Genomic DNA, 21740 nt, shown 5'->3' with positions numbered 1-21740 from the left:
TACTACTAACCCGTATTATACCACACTGCTATTGAATTCTCGATTCTGATTGGACAGTAGTTCTGTATGTAATTCAAATCACAGATTTATATTAATGCACTCTTTTGAATTTGTTAGCATTTCTGTATTAGCAACCCATTCACAATGACTTGTATGGAAGATGCAGCACGTGATCTAAGAATAATAATAAATTGAATTTAAAAACAGGAAATTACACTCGCAGCCAATCATGTGGACCATATAGATAAAATCATGCAGGTCCATTTCACGAGCTTCAATTTCATTGTGCATTTTCACATTATATCCTTGTGTTCTCTTGATTATAAAAATGTAAATAAATTAATGGGTAAAATGCAATAAAATCAAATATGTAGTAGTTATTTATTAATTACATTAGTTGCAGGAAATGACTAAGGTGTCAATATAATAGATAAAATAAAATAAAAATGATAAAATTATAATTTTATCATTTTAATTTATTTTATCTATTATATAATATATATTAAATAAAATTTTAATTATAAAATTATAATTTATTATAATAAAATATATATAATATATATTATATATATGATAAATAATAAAAATAAAATTATAATAGATTAATTAATAGATAAAATAAATATATTGTAATTCAAGTATAGGTCTTCAATTACAGAGAAATTCTATTTTAACCAAAACATTTTATCGAATCAAAAAAAAAAAAAAATAATAATTTGAATAATTCCTAAACATTCAACACTGTATATCATATTAATAATGATACTAACAATTCTTCATATTTGATTATTTTATTTATTTATTTGTTTATTTCTTTATTCGTTTTCAAATAAAAAAATTTTTTTGGTGAGTTTTAATTCACACTTAAACCCTCTAAATGAATCCATCTGGTACAATGACATTCTAATTACATATTACATTCTGGACTTTACAATAAAAATCTTTTATTAATTAATTATTTCATTTTTTTTTTTTGCTCATACACACTCAATCTTGATTCAGAACACTTTTTATTCAGCCCTCCGGCATCGATCGAGAGTTACGGTATGTGATAAAGTTTGAGGATTATAAATGTGCTTTCTGTAATATTAAATGACTCGAGAGTCGATAAAAGTGCTGAGCGATAATAATAAACAGCTGTCATTTAAAATACAATCTGACGCAATCGGTGTCTTCGGCTCTTTTTTTTTTGGGTGGAGAGCTGGCGTTATTTGATCCAGAGTGCGGGCCGCTCTCGCCGAGCTTCCGAGAGGTCACGGTATGAAATCACAAACATGCAAACTGCCACGGCTGTGAGACGTTCTGACACACATTAAACAGCTCTGACAAGCAAGGTCCAGATGGAGCTCCGTTTGGGACACGCCTATTCGCCCACATAAATAAAGGTGTGAAGGACGCACAGTCGATTCCCCACAGATGGTGAATTGATGTTTGGTGAAGCTCATTAACATGTTCGGAAGGCGACGGTTGTGCTGTGAGGAGCCAACATGTTTTATCTAAAAAGGAATTCATTATTTCGTAGATCTGCGTAAAAACCGACGGTGCAGAATGATAAAAAGAGCTTCGGGGCCGGGAGGAAGAGCCGTAAACGTGGTCTCGACCATGTCACCCCTCAGAGCACAGTGAGACCAGTATGTGTACACACAATAAAAGGCAGATAATAATACAGTATGTATTTTGTACCATCATTGCTGTAGTTTTATACATTCATCAATCAACCTGTGCAAAATATTCTCCAGTGGCTGTTTCTCTTCTGGAGTGTAGGTCTACTTCTGGAGGAAAATAAAGATTTAAACATATAACCACTCGGATTCTTTATAGAATCTTTACTTTTGTTCAACCTATATATATATATATATACATACAGTATATATATGATATATAGAATTCCACAGTTATATGAGTTGTGCCAGGCTTGACGCTGTCTCCCGTCGGGAACGCATCTGCCCGGATACAGTGAAAATTCCCAGAATTCTGTCTCTCAATCTCCGCTCTGGTCTTATCCTTGCCAAAAGGAAAACCACAATTGAGTAAACGGTGACAGCCACCACAGTGAACCCTCCACCTGCCAACAGCACCACTCCTGATATAAACATATCATTGAGAGCCTGGCCCGGTTTGGGCATGTGGTACCCCAGAGCCACGTTGAGCAGCACAGCTCCACAGATAAGCAAGGAAAGTCCAGTGAGGAGCACCACCAGCACGTCAGACAAGCCTCCGCTTTTTAGAATGTCTATGCGCTGCCGGCTGCGCACACAGTTCATGTCCTGCACGGCTGAGCTGAGCAGCTGCTTGAGCACCACGGCTAACGCCAGCATGCACAGTGCCGTACCCGCACCCAGACGCCACTCGCTTGACAGACTGGTCGTGCTGGACAGCAATCCGACGCCACCCACGCCGCAGCCCACCACCAAGGCCACGGAGGCGATGTAACACAACAGAGACTTCCGTGGTTCGTTGAACCACCACAGCTCCACCTGCTCCTCCAGGATGTCCTGCTGAATACGGGACGGATCGGCTTGGTTGAGGCCTCGAGGAGGAGGAGGTGGGAAGTCGTCTAGCTCCGACATGTTGCTTGTAATGAGAAGACAGCAATACCACCGATGCCCGGGAAGGGGACGAGAGCAACACCTGCCATGGAGCAAGAAGAGACTGTGATAGTTCACTCATACTTTATATCGAAAACGACATACAAATCAGAGAGTTCAAAACTGTTGGACTGTTGGCCATGTGCCTTTTGTTTACGTTCCTCGTCACGTGTCTGCCCTGCCTTCGTCTGCCCCTCCCTGTCTTCACACCTGTTCCTAATCGTGTCTCATTGTCTTTTTGTATTTAACTGTGCCGCGTTGCCTCGTGCCTCGTTATTAAACCCTGTTATTTTTGCCATCCTGCGTTTGGGTCCGCTTTTATTCTCGCGTCATGACAGCAGGGTTAAAGGCTGAACTGGGGTTCAGGGCTGGCACAGAGCATTTATAATAAACATACTATTTTGAAGGTACCTGATGCGCAATATCAGTGGCGAACAAATCCTAAATTGAACTAATTTAGCTAGCCCACAAAGAGAAACCTACAACATTCTGCCCAGTTCTGTGTTGGCAACTAACTAACTAAGAAGTGGCTAGTTATGATATGATAGTTTGCTAATGAGTAGTATTAAAACAAAATGAGGGAAACAAAGAAGTTCATAAGCAGAATAATTTCTATTATAGTTTTTTAATGTAGAGAAACATAGACACTCCTATTATTATTATTATTATTATTATCATTATTATTATTAGAGTGAAAATGAGACGAAGAGTGTATATGATAGGGAGAAATTCCCCATGCTATGTTAATTTGTCCATCAACAGCATGTCCCTTTGGTCTCTGTGAACCTCAAAGCGAGCTTGTGGCACTGACAGCTTTTCATTAAAATCCTGTCAGCAGCTTTAGTGGAGTAGTCAGCAGTCAGCTTTCTGCCAGAATATCACCTCTAGTCTCAAAAATAAAGAAGCTACGGCACACGGCAGATCTATAAACAGAAAGGAAGGAAAATACTCCAGCACGCGCTAAATGCGAGAACCTCGTGGCTTATTTGTCCTGTTTGCTATAATTGTTTTTCTTTTGCGAGTGCTTGAAATCACCGTGTGGTTCAAGGAGAGCATGTGTGATGCTGTTAATTAAGTCTCCATAGACTTCTGTCACCAGTGTGCAAACAGCTTTGAAATAGTTTGCTGTATTTACAAATAAAGCACATTAGCGAATTAAGCATCGATGATAAAATACACTGCTAAAGTGCAAGAGAATTCATCCTTGAAAAAAAAAATATATATATATAAATAATATTGCTGATAAAATTGATTTTAATAGTCAAGCCTTGTTGCTGTGGAGAGTTGCATGTAAGTGAGTGTTTTCCAGTGACTAGGATGGAAAAATACACTTGGAAAGCCTTTGAGTATTTACTGCCATTGCATGGAAGTGAAATAAAGGAATGGAGTTGGCCTGTTTTTAATTAAAGTACCACTTAATCGCAACATAATGGCACCTGTTCCCGGACGGCCCAAGAGATTGTTCGAGATCAACAGTTCTTAGAAGCTAATTAGCCTAGACACAATGTGCATTACTAAATTCTGTATTTGAGACACAACTTGGGGGGGAAAAAGGTGCTCTATAAAATTGAACTTTTTAAACCTTGGCACTGCTCATCCAGCTGAGAGCAGTATTGATCCCCAGAATAAAGCATGGTGGTGGTAGCTTCGTGTTCTGGGGATTATTTTTTATCAGCAGTTGAAGGCAGCATGGAAGGAGCCAAATACTACAAGCAAAGCTGTCAAAACCTGACCGTTGTTGTCACAAAGTGGATTCCATCCGATCTGACGGAGCTTTATCTGTTTCAGTAAACAACATGATCTCATAATGTGCAAAGCTGAAAGTGACATATCCCATAAGCCTTGGACCCATAGCTATAGGAAGTTTAGCAGACACCCTTATCTGGTGACTTACTTTTTTTTTTATTTGTTTCAATTTACACAACTGAGCAATTGAGGGTTGAGAATGAAGGGCTCATGGGCACAGCAGTGGCACCTTGCTGGACCCGGGATTCGAACTCATGACCTTCAGGCTTCAGATGATCAGCAACATCCCCACAGGTGGTGTATACAGGCGGATTTTTTATTTTTTTTTTTGGAAGCGCACAAAACACATTTATTAAACTATATGATTTACAAGCATAAATATATTATATATTATTTTAAAAATTATATTTTGTGAAGTTTCAATGCACTGGAGGACTGCAGACAGCATATGCGCTTTGTCTCGTTGTTAACTAGCCTCACTTGTCTGTTTTGTCTCTTAGATTGTGGTTTATCTCACAGATCACTGATTTATTGCATCTTGCGTGGAAAACGCAGAAGGCGACGGGGATGAATACCCTGACGACCCACGTACATGGTTCGAATAAATACTACTACTAATACGTACATATTGTACTGCATCACAATCTGTAGATGTAAAGTATTTCCTCTCTCTCTCTCTCTCTCTCTCTCTCTCTCTCTCTCTCTCACTCACTCGGTGTGTGTGTTAACTTATACTGTTTATACTTTATGAAAACGTCTGTTGTAGTAAAGTTCACTGTTTTACTTTACTTTACTTTTTGCTTTACTGTTTTCCCTACATAAGGGTAAGGGGTGCAGGACCTTGTCCCTATAACCAATGCTTCATGTTACGGCATTGTGTTTTATGTTTTTATGTATATATCTATGTAAAACACACAGAATGTGGTCAAGGGGTGAATAATCATGTGCTTGCAAGCAATTCTTGTGATTTATCTGTTAGGATTTACCTGTGCGTTCCACCTTGATTAAATATCCTCTTGGTTTCCCGAACAGTTCATACTGTATAAAGCTCTGAATAAAGCGAACAGGGCTCCAACCTTCCAGATTGCCGGATCATGCCAGTTGTCAAGGCCCTCTGGGTTCACAGTCTGATCCAGAGTGAAGCTGTATCCTTTGGTGTCAGGCTCCGGAGGGCTACAGGAGATGTGTCTGAATAGCAAGCATTCACAAAGCACACTTTTTTCTTGGCTTTGGTCAGCGTGCAACAGCCGATGCCTTGTTTCTCCCCAGGCTGGCTGCAGGACACTACCAGTGAAGTGAAACTCTGTGTCTTTGTCTAAGCCTGGATAAGGTTAACTTCTCACTGTCCTGAAGAGAGAAAAAGAACAGACATTGATATTTCGAGCTGGAAAATATCGTCAGTTTACTCGATTTTGCAGCTTGTTTAGTGCGATTCGTATTAGTGTTAAAGTGTTAAAGTAATGCATTATCTCATTTGGAAATCCTTAAGAGTTATTTGATAAAACCTTTAGCAAGGGTGAACAAATTCTAGGTTTTATTTGCCCGGGAACCTAATTATCTACAAGCTAGCATTAACTGGTAGCTATTATAGAGTAATAAATTAGGGCGAGCAAATAAGCTAGTTATGTGAATAATACAGATTATAGCAAAACAAACAAACTCATAGTTTTATATAGCACAGTTCCAACAAAAAATCAATGAGCAGTGATTGTAGCAGGCATCTTTATTACTCTCGATACATTTAACCATAAAGTGACGGTCACTTTTACCAGCTGAGTTATACAATCTCTTTGTGCTTGCACTTTTATTTTATGAAATTGTCCTGTTTTGTTTTTATCTGAGCTTTTATCTCAGTCATATTTACATGGAAAAAACCCAAAAGCCATTGGCTTCTCTCACCTTTATCCAACATTTCCTATATAAAAAAAAGAGTACCTGCAATCTAAAAAAGTGGTGATCATAATAGCTCTTGAACAGGAAAGACCATCTCTGATAAATCTGTGCTTCTTAATACACAGCCTGTGCTCTATAATGCAACACGTTTATCAGCCTGCACACACAGCTCTGCAAACTACAAGGCATGAGGAGGAGCGAGTAAAACCTTCACTATGCACAGCTAAACCTAATACATATCTCCCCGAATTCCTGCCTTAATCTGTCTTTATTCCTCTTTTCCATGCTCTCTTACCCCTGCCTCACTAACTCCCTCTCAGTTGAACTATTGGCGTTTTGCTGGCTGGCCAGATTAATGTGATGGAAAATCAAAGGTGGTTCTCCTCCCTTTTTTTTCTGCTTTCTCTCGCTTGCTGCTCTCCTTTCAACAATCTCTACTTTTATTACCCTGCGGTCTAACCAAAGGTTACTGTTGTTTAGCACTGTCTCACCTCGGCAGCTTTTTGTGTCACCACTTTTTTTTGTCTCTGTTCCTCGGTCGTCCAAACTATTGCTGGTCCGTTTTGTTTCAGCAGAAAAGAAACAGAACAAAGATGGATAGCAGCATCTCACTTCAGGGCTCAATGTGTGTGTTCTTAGAAGCAAAGAAAATTTTGATATAGATATTTTTTCTTTACAGATCTATAGAATACACGGTGAACTCACAGGAGTGAGGAGCGTTTTGTTTTCTTTGTGTTGCAGCAACAATTGTATTTCATTTCAACTGGTTTACAGCAGCTTTAGCTCTTTAGTGTAAAGCTCCGTAGTTTGTCCAGGGTTTAAAACTCTTGTTATTGAGCACAGCAGCAATATTTTAGAACTAATTAAATCACAGATTAGCATGCACATCCGCTCGGCTCTACAATGCTGACCCAAAGAAAACTGCTTCACCTTTCTGCCCCATTCATCTTCATTCCCTCAAACGCTATGCAAACCTCCAGCTATCCTCCAAGCCATGTGTGAAAACACCAAGGAATCATGACCTGAATCTGAGGACGACAGGGTTCCGGCTTTCCACCTTGCACCATGCTCCATTCTGACCTCCATGATGGTTATTAGGTCAGGTTGGACAACTGTGCACACCTTATCCCTCTCTCTCTCTCTCTCTCTCTCTCTCTCTCTCTCTCTCTCTCTCTCTCACACACACACACACACACACATAACTTTCTAGAATCTCAGCAGCTCGATATCTGCCATGTCATGTCTGCCATATCTGAACGTCAGGTTTGTGCTGCACTGCTGTCTATGAATTTAGAAAGCGAAGGCTCTGAATAGCTGACTTGGGTTTGTTTTTTTTCCAGTGCTAAACTAAGCGTTCACATATTTTGTTCATATTCCTAAAAAAGCAATAAATCATATTGACTCTCAGAGAACTAGGCTTCTAAACTTTACCTTTGCTGGAGTGACACCCTGAAGTGTTTTGTACCTTTAGTGTGCATGATTAACATGGGTGCACTATAAAGATATCTCACCTTTAAAGGTACATTATATCCACATTTCATTGGTGAAAGATACCTTTTATTACAAAATACTGTGAACTATTTTTTTAAAATACATCAAGTAACGTTTAATGTAAAACGATAGAACGGAAGACTTCGATATTTTTAACCGAACATCTAGATTTCAGCTATAGTGAAGATATTGTTTTTAAAGACATCTTTTTTTTATAAATATCGTGGACTCGTAAAAGCCTAAAACTTGAATAAATTAATTTAGCATAAGAAGCTGCACATTTAGGAACAAATCGATGTTCAGTAGCATCTTTCATGGGACAAATGGACATAAATAGATGATTATTAAAAGTGGGAAAAATATCAAAACCCAAAAGGTTTGTTTTTAAGCAATTTCTTAAGGATATCGTGCATCTGTAAAGTATAATCTTAAAAAATTATATATCATTCAATATATAAATATATGCGCATCTCTAGGGTTCATGCACATTTTCCCCATAATCATATAATATGATTTATATTGGATAATATTTCTGAAGTTAATAGCTACAACCTGTTCACATATTTGTTACGAAACAAGCATCTCGTGCATTTTTTATGGTCAATAATGTTGGTCAAGGGGTGAAATTTTGTTGTTGTTGTTTTCTCTCTTCATGGCTTGTGTTCAGAACTGTTTCCTGCTTCTCCAACATGAACAACACCATACACAACACTATCACAGCAAACATCTCCAGTTTAATATAGTATTTAAACAAAATAAATATAAACAAACATGTAAAAGATCTTTACACAAGTCTCACTCGTTATACCCGACAACTTTATTAAGCTGTTGGTGCACGTTTCCGTGTTTTTAATAGCCCTTTCATTGAGCTTAGACAGAACTTGGTTTGTTTGTTTTATCCTACAGACTCGCTCCAAGGTGAACGGTTCCTATATCCTGAGTCAATACAGTAGTCGGTTCTTACCTGTGATAAAGAGGTAGCCTTCATTTCTGCTCCTTAATCCCACAATCCCTCAGTCCCTGTTCAAACCGGCTTCTTTACACCACCATGGATTAAAAGCCGGACAGCCCTGAGAAGGAATATCAGCAACTTCTCCCTGCGTCAACAGACTGAACTGGATCCTGTCGCTCTCTATGGGGGAAATGAGGCAGGTGATTCATTCTCTCTCTCTCTCTCTCTCTCTCTCTCTCTCTCTCTCTCTCTCTCTCTCTCTCTCTCTCTCTCTCGGGATCTGAAGTCCGGGTCCAAAGGTAGGTACAGGTTTATAAAAAAATAAAAAAAATAAAAAATCCTTATATACCGCACCCTAGAAGTGCCTAGATATCGTTTCAAACAGAGAGTCGATTCCTATTTCAGGTATCCAGGATTCATGAGTCGACTCCAAAGCTAACTCGAATAGCGCAGGTATTTTCCTGGTTCAAAATCGCCAACATTGTAGACTGAGGAAGTATGAAATCCCCTCTGCTTGTTTTTATACCAAGGATACACCAAATGTTTACTAATAGCTTACTGTTCCTTGGAAAACTTGTGGGGAAAAAAAAAAAAATATATATATATATAATTTATGATTTAATATAATTAGAAAATATATATTTTTTTATTTTTCCAAGGAAAATAAGCTATTACTAAACATTTGGTGTATCTTGGTATTAAAACAAGCATATATATATATATATATATATATATATATATATATATATATATATATATATATATATATATATATATATATATATATAATTTTATTATTAGTTTTAGTTTTTAAATGCAAATGACGACACCCAGTGGCTGGAAAAATTAAGTCCCGTTACCAACCATAGCGGTCATTCATCCATCCATCCATTCATCCATTTATCTATCCACCCATTAATCCATCCATCTATCCATTTATCCATCCATCCATCCATCCATCCATTTATCCATCCATCCATCTATCTCTAAGGGAGCGCCCAGCCACCCTGCGGAGGAAACTCATTTCGGCCGCCTGTATCCGGGATCTCGTCCTTTCGGTCATGACCCAAAGCTCATGACCATAGGTGAGGGTAGGAACGTAGATCGACCGGTAAATAGAGAGCTTCGCCTTGTGGCTCAGCTCTTTCTTCACCACAACAGACCGGTATATCGACCGCGTCACTGCAGAAGATACACCAATCCGCCTGTCGATCTCTTCCTGTGGTCCCCAAACCGGACTCCCTCTGGCCCCATACTGCGCCTAGAAATCCTGTCCATATAAGTAATGAACAGGACCGGTGACAAAGGGCAGCCCTGCCGGAGTCCAACATGCACCGGGAACAAGTCTGACTTACTGCTGGCAATGCGAACCAAACTCCTGCTCCGGTCATATAGGGACCGGACAGCCCTTAACAGAGGGACCCGGACCCCATACTCCCAGAGCACCCCCCCACAGGTCACCACGAGGGACACAGTCGAAAGCCTTCTCCAAATCCACAAAACACATGTGAACTGGTTGGGCAAACTCCCATGAACCCTCCAGCAACCTGGCGAGGGTATAGAGATGGTCCAGTGTTCCACGACCGGGACGAAACCCGCATTGTTCCTCCTGAATCCGAGGTTCGAGGTTCTATCTATCCTTTTAAATGCTTTACCCTAGTTAGTCTCACACTGAATTAAAAGCTAGTTCAAAAACATCTTAAGAACATCTTAAATGTGTATAAACTAATTCCATCTTGTTTACTTACATTTAAAGGACATATCGTTGACATAGTGTTTAACTTACAGTAGGAAATAAACTTGATTTAGCATTTTGTCTTTATTCTTGATCCCACAGAGCTTTGGTACTAGGGGGTTGGAGGTTTGGGTCTGAGCTAGACATTCAGGCTTCATTTCTAAGTTTGTGTTCAATAGTCATACAATTCCCCAAATATAGAGTCTGAAATCCACAAAAAAAAAAAAAATCCACATAACTGAAACAAATGTATTAATTGTACTACTAGATGACTACTATTGATTATCTATGATATCTATCTATGCATAGATTTGTTAGCCTACGTTCACATGCAAAATCATCATGATGGAGTCAGAAGACTATTAAACATGCTGCTGTATTATACATAAAAATGTTTTATAAATGAAACAAAAAAATCAACATTGTTTGAATTCCAGTGGTCTTTGGATATTTCTTTTAATATTTAACATTTAAAAGAAATATTGTATTTTAGATTATAGATAAAAGTGCTACAATCGTAAGATGTTTTAATCCAAACCAATCATTTGTAATTGTGTATCTTTGCAGCCTGACTAGTGTAAAAAAATAAATAAATAAAATGTGATTTGTAATCAGATTATAGGTAACATTTAGGATTCATAGGTGCAATATTTATCGATAACAACAATAAAATATTAGGACTAGCAAGTTATTATATTATGAAGTTTAACGGATGGCGTAATAAGAATAATATGAGTCCAATTATTATGCGCACACACGCACACACACACACACACACACACACACACACACACACACACACACACACACACACACACACACACACACACACACACACACACACACACTTAAAGACTGATAGGCAGCTGCATTCACGATTTCTATGTTCATTCATGTTATGCCATGTTTCCTCTGAATAGCAAGCATGGTAGAGAAAAATACCTGTAATCCTTTCATTCAAAGTTCTGTCATCATTTTATTTTCATTTGATTGGAAGTATGTTTAGTCTGTCTACTTTTCTTTTCTTTTCCAAGGAAGGCATGGCTGGATACAGAAAATAATTTACCTCATGCACATTCATTGCACCCGCAACTGTGTTTCACATCTCAATGCTACAAACCTTAGTCGCTATTGATGATGTGATCCAGAGGAGTACAGATGTGTTCTTATACACTTAAAAACAGATAGGCAGCTGTTTAATTTGTGTGTGTGTGTGTGTGTGTGTGTGTGTGTGTGTGTGTGTGTGTGTGTGTGTGTGTGTGTGTGTGTGTGTGTGTGTGTGTGTGTTTAGTTAATGACCTTCTGTCTTAAAACTAATATGAAGATGGAATCTATGGGGCATTTCAGCTGTCCTTGTACCTATTATATTTATATGATCTTTCTGTTTCAACATTTCTAACAATTCACTGAAGCTCTTGTTTACACAGGCACTACATGTATAACAATGCAGGGAACATAAAGTGAAGGCCGCTCATAGAGTTCTGTCACATTTTTAAGATAAAATATCTTTCAGTGCTCACAAAGTGTATCATGCATTCAATCCCATTCACTGTATTACAGCCAGAAGCTTGAGGCAACTGCTATTCACTGCAAGCCTCGTGGTTGATGTTGGGCACCTTGGATGGAAGAATGAAAGCGAGGTAATAGATGTGCACTGTCAAAAGGCAGAGAAAATGAGAGATATCGAAAGAGACAGACCTGTACTGACATATTACTATGAGTGAGAAAGAAAGAGAGAGAAAGAATCTGAAAACAAGTGTGTGAGTCTCTACATTTCAGTAGTGTGATTATTTATGAGATGCTAGTCCTGCTGCTAGCGCTACTGAGCAACAAAGACGCCTTTGCTTTATCTTCTGGCTGCACAGCGGACGTATATTTAAATGTCAGATGTTATTTCACCAGTAATGATGGACTAAATCATTACTCATGACCACATGTTGCAGCACTACAAGATGTTTCTTAGCTCATATATTCCATCCAATATCAGCCTCTTCAGAGACGCACCTTATCTCGAATGCTCTTATCCGTCTCTTTCTATTTCATTACTATGAGAATGGATTTTTTTTTTCCAAAAAGAGATATGATCATAGCTTTGCCTTTCTTGTTTTTGGATCTTATTCGCTTAAATGGTCATCAATCACCTTCTCAGCAAACACTGCCTGTGCATCACTGTGCAGTGAGTGATACAAAGAGACAGACACTGGAATAATTCCAGAGATACATCTTAACAATGACAAATTAAGCTAGAAACACATACTATACAGTACACTTTCTTTAAAGGAAAATGTGTAAGATCTCCAAAGAATTTCAGGACTGCATTGACACGGATACTCTAATAAACGTCCATACATGCTCACTCACTCACTCTCACTCATTTTCTACCGCTTATCCGAACTACCTTGGGTCACGGGGAGCCTGTGCCTATCTCAGGCGTCATCGGGCATCAAGGCAGTATACACCCTGGATGGAGTGCCAACCCATCGCAGGGCACACACACACTCTCATTCACTCACACACTCACACACTATGGACAATTTTCCAGAGATGCCAATCAACCTACCATGCATCTCTTTGGACCGGGGGAGGAAACCGGAGTACCCGGAGGAAACCCCCGAGGCACGGGGAGAACATTCAAACTCCACACACACAAGGCGGAGGGGGGAATCGAACCCCCAACCCTGGAGGTGTGAGGCGAACGTGCTAACCACTAAGCCACCGTGCCCTCGTTTACGAATAATGATTGTTATTAAGATTATAAGGTTATCAGATGTACCTTGGATGGACAGATTGATTTGCACTTGGCTAAAATGTGTCTCAGATCTCTTGAAGTGTTTCTGAGTGATTAGCTATAAATCTGAGGTACATGCATTTCACATGCAGTTACTGTACACGTTTATTTTTATGGCTAGTCTCTATCTGGATAAAATCTTGACACTCACAATAAACGAAAACTACCAATTGTAAAAGGGACACAGTCATTCTTCATCTCTTTTAACACAATCTCTCAAATCTATTTAGGCAAACGAGTCCGGCTGTGTAGAACCATTCATATCATGTGTTTAATAAGCAGGCAATATGGTGCTTTGATTCATCATAATCATAATCTAAGGTATATCTGGGGCAGATGAAACTGCTAGGTCACTGTGTTTGTGTAATATTAATACCGTTACATAGATAGAAGCATATCGAAATAACGGGTTTCTAGTTATCGGGGAACTGAGGCAGAATCCGCAGATCTTGTTGACGCAGTGTTGATATTTCTACCTTTTCTGCAGTGTTTGCACTTCACTTTAATTTGTCATCCATCTGTAGATTTGCAGTTGTCTCCTTTTTGCAGATTCTCTATATCGTTGTTCTCTGTATTGTTAGTTTTTAGGGACACAAACGTCTAGCAAATGATTAAATATAAACGTAGCATTAGTTCACATACATATCCTCTACATCTCAGTATCTGAATCCTCCCAGTCTTCTTCGTCTAAGCTCGTCGACACTTTAGATGTTAAAAGAATGTCAGAGTAGGATAAAAGAGCAATGCAAAGCAGCAGTATGAATGTCTACATGGTGAATAAGAATATTCGCTGGTCCAAATGCACAATAAAGGTATAAACGTAGCATTAGTTCACATACATATCCTCTGCATTTCAGTACAATCTTTAAGGACATTCTTTAAACACCATACACATTTATGAATATGTATATTTATGTATATGTATATACATTATTTCTTCATATTCTCCATATATTTCATATTTCTATATAGTTTTCATATAGTTTTCTTATATAGTTTTTCTTATATAGTTTTTACTTTCTTAGTATTTTATTCTCATTTTATTTTTTTTTATACTTTTTTATGTTCTTTATTCTTATACCGGACAGTTGCATTAAACATTTCACTGCATATCGTACCCTGTACTGTATGTATGTGTATGTGACAAATAAAATTTGATTTGATTTGATTTGATTTGACTTCTGGAGGTTTTTTCGAAGTTTAAATACAACAAACAAATGAGAAAGGATGAGAATTTAAGTAATGTTAGAAGTTTTTGACTTCTGAATTAAACAGAACACTTTGAGCTATTTTCACCCGAAGTAAATATAATTAAATTAAACCATAAATTTGCCTTGCTGGGATTGTGACCTAATAATATTAATTTACTGCATGGCTAAAAATTGATATAATAAGATGATTATACCAAGCCCTTCAATGCTCATTCTCTCCTGTTGTTCTGGATTGGTGGAGGCCAACGTCACGTTTCCTTCACCGTGGCGTCAATGTCCTCGGCCACACGCCAGCGCCCCTTAGATTAATCTGTCTCCTCTCTTCTAATCATTGTCCCGGCAGGAGCGAACTGCCATGTGTTTTAAACAGCATGCCTTCACACACTGATTTGGGGCTGCTTTATGAGACTGACCTCTTGCAGACACTCAAATATAAACACACATTTTCAATCTGACACACTCAATCAGGAAAGTTTAAGTGCTGGTCCAGATGAACAACAACCCGAAGTCAGGAAATGTTAGTAAGTTTTTTTAAATTTGAAAAAAAAAGGAAAAATGAAAAGACTTTCAAATCACATGAGCCAATATTTTAGTGGCATGTTTACCATGGTGTAGCTTCTCATCTTCTTTTTAAAACAGTTTGAAGGCATCTGGGCTTCGAGGTTATGAGTTTCTTGAGTTTTGGTGTTGGAATTTGGTCCCATTCTTGCCCCATATAGGTTTCTACTGTAGGTCCTGAAGAGTTTGTGGTCATCTTTGACGTATTTTTGCACGATAGAGCTTCAGTTTGCAGATGGCACGGCGGATTGTGTTTACAGACAGTGGTTTATTTATTTATTAATTTTATTAATTCAATATTTAATTCAATTCAAGTTTATTTCTCTAGCCCTTTTTACAATTGACATTGTCTGAAAGCAGCTTTACAGAACATAAACATAGAAAAAAGGTTAATATAAAGAATAATATAAAGATTAATAGAATACAAATTTCAAGATTTATATTAGATAGATTTAGTTCACAATGTGTATGTAGTTATCCCCAATGAGCAAGTCTGAGGTGACTCAGGCAGCAGTGGCAAGGAAAAACTCCCTTAGATGGTAAGGAAGAAACCTTGAGAGGAACCAGGCTCAAGGGGAACCCATTCTCATATGGGTGACAATTATTAATTATTATTAATGTCATTGACACAATCTTTTTTCGCACTCTTTCACAGATTGGAGAGCCTTTGCCCATGTTAACGTCTGAGAGACTCTGCCTCACTAAGATCATGTTACAGACTTGATATCAATTAATTAATTGCTAGATATTTTCCCAGCTGAATCTTTTTCAACGATTTATTGCCCCCGGGTTTTCAGTTTTCATTTTGTTCAAATTTAAATAACGTCCTCACATTTCCGAAATTTGGGTTGTATATACTTACACACACTTTCGACATATAAGCATAACTGTGTGGGTCAAATTCTGACTTGCTCTAGTACGAGCACTAAATCTTGCATCCTGGCCTTGTAATGTAGTGTGACTCTTCTCCTCCATGCCTTTGAATCACTAAATATTTGCATATTTGCTCAACCGAGCACTGAGTGCAAAACTAAAAGCATTTCTAGTCCTCCTCATCACAGCACACCGCTTGTCAGTGCAGAATCATTTATATCATTTGACAGACGCCCATTTTCCAGAGTGACTTACATTATATCCTTTTTTTATACAGCTGAGCAATTGAGGGTCAAGGTCCTTGCTCAGGGGCCCAACAGTGGCAGCTTGGTGGACTTGGGATCGAACTCACAACCTTCCGATTGATTGCCCAACACCTTAACCACAAGGCTACCACATGCCCATAAACCAACCATATAAAACAAGCTTTACAACATCAGGGCAAGAGTTTGTTTCCATATGATATGAAAAACTGTATTATTCTTTGTTTTTTCACCAAACTTGTCATATTAGGAGACCAGTTTATTCAACCTGCAGAGTAGTATGGACAGAAAAGAAAGGTCCAGAAAATACGAAGGAGGGGGAGTCATTTTTATGACCAACAACAATTCATGGGATGCTAAGAACATTGCTGTTCTCTCCATTTTATGATCAAACCTAGAACAATCAAATGCCACCATTTCTACCTGCTTCAAGAGTTCACCTAAGTCATCTTCACGGCTGATGACTTCACACCTTAATAACCACGACACACTCAACAGCCTTTAGAACAAATACCAGATAAACAGGGACTCAAACACAAAACCAACTGAATGAATAGATTATGTCAAAAGTCTAACTTCTTTTCATGGACAAGGGTGTAAAGACAACAACGTTTGCTACGCTCAATTCAAGCAGGGTTCCAAGTTCACTTCTTTACATTTTTTTAATGAATCCGACCATGCCGCCATCTGTCTTATACAGGGATATAAACAAAATACGTTGAAGGGAGTCTTTGAAACACACTGAGATAATATCTGAAGCTACCCATAGAGTTCATCATCCATTATCAGGTTTGATCTGCTCATGTTTTCTGAGGAAAGGCGAGAGGAGGAGAAAACCAATACAAATTGTTATACACATTGTTACAAGCACGTCTAAAACCCTGTTGGAAAAACTGCAGGCTGATATAGTGTGTTCGCAATCTGTTCCCCACATCTCAATTTCTCTCATGATTCCCTGACAGATCATTGATTTGTCTTTATTTTTTTGTAGTGCATCGCGGGTGATGGAAGGACAGAATAAAGGATGTTTTTTGGTCATACAGTGAGTCAGATGCACAGCCTATAATTTAGCATATTTCATCTTGCAAAAATAATAGAAATAGTGCAAATACAAGAGAGTGGACTTGCACTATTAAAAGTCATTATCAAGCTGGAACTGATGAAAAAACTGATTCACAGAACATGACATTTCTTTTGCTTCTAGGTCATATTTGGTGATAGATATCTACTTCTTATTTTTGGTAGTTTTTTGTTTTATTTTAGCTCAGTTACTTCCTCATCTATGATCTTCTAGATCAGTATATATATCCATTTTTAAACACTGTATTCAAGTACTCGTTCTCAAAAGTTATGACCATCTATTACCACTGGGTTCTCCAGTTCCAACTGAGCATCAGCCTCAGGAAATGTGCTTCACCATTACCAAGGGATTCAAAAGTATTTATGCAGTCACAGTGACATGATCTTTTTGCACAGTGTCTATCTCGATACATGGTTTGAATGAGACATATTGGTTTCGACCTTTTTTAAAACAATTTTTTCAACACACATGAAGTGACTGTTCGTCACTCACTCAGCCAACCAGCAGACACTGCTTCCAAACTTCCTTTAGACAGTCCATGGGGGAAAAAACCTTATCCTTTCTAGATCAGAGGGTTCACATTATTTATTTCTGTATATATCTTATTTGTTTGCTTTTCAGGAAACCAGTAGTTACATTTACGGCACATAGCAGACACCCTCATCCAGAGTGAGTGATTTACATTTTTATTTCAATTTATACAACTCAGTAATTGAGAGTTAAGGGCCTTTGCTCAGGGGTCCAGCAGTGGCAGATTGGTGGACCTGGGATTTGAACTCATGACCTTACGGTCAGTAGTCCAACACCTTAACCACTAGGCTTCCACATTACCTTATACCAACACATTAATCCCACATTAGAAGTGGGATTAATTACTGAGCTAGTCATTTTGTTTTGAGTTTTACTTTAAAAAATATCCAACTCAAAATATATATGTATGTACTAGAAACAGACGGGTGTAGAAACATTGCTATTGTTTACCTTGTTTTCTAGATATCTCACACAAGATCTGTCAAAAACACTAACATTTATTGTAATGATTCGATACCCACACATCCAGGGTTGGGGGTTCGATTCCCGCCTCCGCCTTGTGTGTGTGGAGTTTGCATGTTCTCCCAATGCTTCGGGGGTTTCCTCCGGGTACTCCGGTTTCCTCCCCCGGTCCAAAGACATGCATGGTAGGTTGATTGGAATCTCTGGAAAATTGTCCGTAGTGTGTGAGTGTGTGAGTGAATGAGTGTGTGTGTGCCCTGCGATGGGTTGGCACTCCGTCCAGGGTGTATCCTGCCTTGATGCCCGATGACGCCTGAGATAGGCACAGGCTCCCCGTGACCAGAGGTAGTTCGGATAAAGCGGTAGAAAATGAATGAATGAATGAAGAATATTTATTACTTTCCTTAAGTTTACTCATATAACATACTCTTAATAGTACACTACATACACAACAGTCAACATACGAATAATAATAATACTCAGTATAACTCATAAAACAACATAACACTGCACACATTTCAAATTGTGCAGAACAGTGCAATGTCGATTTCTTCTGATTTTCAATTTTATGTTACTGTATAATATTTTGGTAAAAAAAAAGAAAAGAAGCAATGATTCATAAAAGTCACGGTTGCCAATGTTTCTGCATTTAAAAAGCTTGTTGTCGTTGTGCTAGATACGTGACTAAATAGATTACAGGAAATTACACTCATTGACGTAAATTCAGATTTGAGATCATTCACTATGCTGTTAATTTCTATGAGCCCATAGAATTTCATGCACTTCACACACCATGTTTTTTGAGCAATACAGTTGAGCAAAAAAACATCAAGTATTCGAATCATGACTGGAAATGCATTTGTCTGAACTTGCCTGAATGTCTCCTCCATGGCCTTATTCTGTTATACAAGGTCTCTTTCATATACTTTTATATTCAGTATGAAAAGGAGAAGAAAAAAAAGCCTCTTCAACAGAAAGGGAGAATTTGGTGAAGGGAACATCATATGAATTAGGGAATCATGTGGATGTACTTTATTGAACTCCTTCCTCAGACCCTAGAAGATAATAACCTACAATAAAATGAGATTAAATGTTCAAATTGTGGTGGTATTTAACAACAAAGACATGATGATGCCTAGAAATGGTTATTTACAGAAATAAGTCTGGAGACTGATTCACTGTTGTAATAAATTTGTTTCGTGGAATCTTCATAACATTAAAGTCAATAATATAAATGGATAAAAAGTATGATGTAACATGCTTTAATAAATAAACACACTCACTGCTGTAATAAATGTATTACATTTTGTTAAATTTCTATAAGAAGAATTCAACACTCCTGGGCGTGCTGTGATTTCTGCTTTATCACATCACCCTGTTGTTTAATTTCCTATAACAGCATCCCCAAGTGTTTTATTCCTGTTATCTACTCTTTACCTTCTTAAGTATATTAAACAGAAGCTGGCTTATAGACATACTAGATTATTAATATTTTTTTAAACATCCTGTAAGGCATATTCTTAAGCAGCACTTAACATAGTTTATATGTTACTTTCATGGATTGCTCTGACTATTCTCTGCCTGAACACCAGGGGGCGTTCTGGCTGGCTTTGTCTTGTACTATATGTCTTTGTTTTTGTATTCTGTTCACGTGTGTTAGCATAGCCCAGGGGTCGGCAACCTTAAACACTCAAAGAGCCATTAGGACCCGTTTCCCACAGAAAAAAACAACACAGGGAGCCACAAAACCCATTTGACATCTAAAATGAAGATAACACTGTATATATCGTTTTTTACCTTTATGGAAAGTATAGAAAAAACTGTAGTGTGTTGCATTTATGAAATCAATTAACTGCTACCGAGTAAACGGAATTCTATTTCTGCAGGCAAACAAAAATATTTTGAACAGTTTGAACTAACCTTAAGTAAAAAGACGCTGCGTTGAAGGTTACTTTCAAATAAAATGTTCAATGTCTAATTGAGTCCTCTTCGGCTATCAAGTTTTGAAGACAGGCAAGCGTGACATCTCCACCCCCCCACCCCCACCCCAATTTTTTTCATTGGTTGTTGGGTTAAATCTTTCCCAGGTATTGCTATTTTCTGATTGGCTATTGTATAGCCTCTTTTTTGATTGGCTGATAAGTGTCAGGCTTGACTAATAACTTCAGGGGAGACGCGCTTGATTCCTGCGCGGTTCCAGACAGCGGTGCGGACTGATACATTTTGGGCGTTGCAGCTTATTAAATATATGATAAATAGTCAAAAAGTTTTTCAGCATGAGAAATACGATGTGTGGCGGGAGAGGGTTATAAAAGACCCAAATGCGTGACTGTCACTCTCAATGCGTGACACCTGACAGTCCTGCATGACATCAAAATTTTAAGTGGCCGGCTGCAGCAAACCAAAAACGCGTCTGCTTCTGTGTGTCGGATTTTATAAGTCGGCAGTTATGACGCATATTTTGAGCGACAAAAAAATTAAGCACGGTTTATTTTAATAATTAATAATTTAATAGTTACAAGAGCATCATAATCTTAGAATTTAGAATTAATTTTTTTAAACTAACTAACTAACTAAAATAAAATAAATTTAAATTAAATTTTTATTTTCCAAATCTACAGGGAGCCGCAGCAGAGGGATGAAAGAGCCACTCGCTGGTTGCCGACCCCTGGCCTAGCCCTTTCCTTAATCCCTTCCTGCATCTGCCCACCTGTTCCTTGTGTCTCTATGATTGTCCTCCCTATTTATACTGGTTGGCTGAGTCCTTGTGTTGTGTAAACACAGCCACACCCAGACCTATAGGGATAACTTCAGGCTTGGATTTTAATTGATCTGTGGAGCATTTACTCTGGATTACTGTTTCTGGCCTTTTGGAATTTATTCTTTTTTCCCCCCTGGATTTACTAGTTTACTTAAGTGGACTCCTGTGGGGAACGCCGACTTCACTGCCTCGCCGTGTTTCTCCCAAGTGCCTCATCATTTTCTTCACTTCCCCCCACCTGCCTCGCCATGTTCCTTGCTTTCTCCCACCTGCCTTGCCATGTTCCTTGCTTTCTCCCACCTGCCTCGCCATGTTCCTCACTCCCCCCACCTGCCTTGCCATGTTCCCCACTCCCCACACCTGCCTCGCCGTGTTCCCCACTCCCCACACCTGCCTCGCCGTGTTCCCTTAACCCTCAGCTGCTCAGTAAATTCTAAGGTGTCTGCTGAACGCTGTTATTATCCCTGCTGCTTTCCAGCATGATTTACAAGCATTATCTATCTTGTATTCACATAACTGGATTCATAACTTTCCAAGTAGTGTAGTGGACTTTAGCAAGAGTTGTGTTTTGCTGTCTCCTCATTTAAGAGTCAAAAACAGAAGCTAAGCTCACATGCCTTTCAGATTCCCTAGCTTAAACTGAGCTCAGCATCGACTATTATGGATTTTTGCCTTGTGAGGCATACACTTGTAGAATTGCTCCTTGCAAATCATATTTCTCCATCGCTTGACCTTTTGTAGCACTTTTCAAATATAATCTGTTTCCAGAGAAATAGTTAGCCATGAAAGGAGAGAGAAAGTCCAGTC

General features: G+C 38.4%; 1 protein-coding gene across 1 annotated transcript; it reads right to left on the bottom strand.

Annotated features, from left to right (window-relative positions):
* Positions 1 to 775: 775 nt before the first annotated feature.
* Positions 776 to 9081, bottom strand: LOC113647614 (transmembrane protein 125). The gene is made up of 3 exons (XM_027154409.2): positions 8683 to 9081; positions 5321 to 5681; positions 776 to 2631 (listed from the first exon to the last, which is right to left on the bottom strand). The coding sequence occupies exon 3, from the start codon at positions 2568 to 2570 to the stop codon at positions 1896 to 1898; it is 675 nt and encodes a 224-aa protein (XP_027010210.1). The 5' UTR covers positions 2571 to 2631; positions 5321 to 5681; positions 8683 to 9081; the 3' UTR covers positions 776 to 1895.
* Between the last annotated feature and the right edge of the window lie 12659 nt (positions 9082 to 21740).

Source organism: Tachysurus fulvidraco, chromosome 5, assembly GCF_022655615.1.
Source record: "Tachysurus fulvidraco isolate hzauxx_2018 chromosome 5, HZAU_PFXX_2.0, whole genome shotgun sequence".
Taxonomy (NCBI): domain Eukaryota; kingdom Metazoa; phylum Chordata; class Actinopteri; order Siluriformes; family Bagridae; genus Tachysurus; species Tachysurus fulvidraco.
The sequence above is the reverse complement of the archived record's forward strand: the minus strand, read 5'-3'. Positions and strand labels throughout refer to the sequence as shown.

Bases quoted from the DNA above. Each gene is read 5' to 3' on its own strand.
- LOC113647614 (XM_027154409.2), bottom strand. From the start codon at position 2,570: ATGTCGGAGCTAGACGACTTCCCACCTCCTCCTCCTCGAGGCCTCAAC.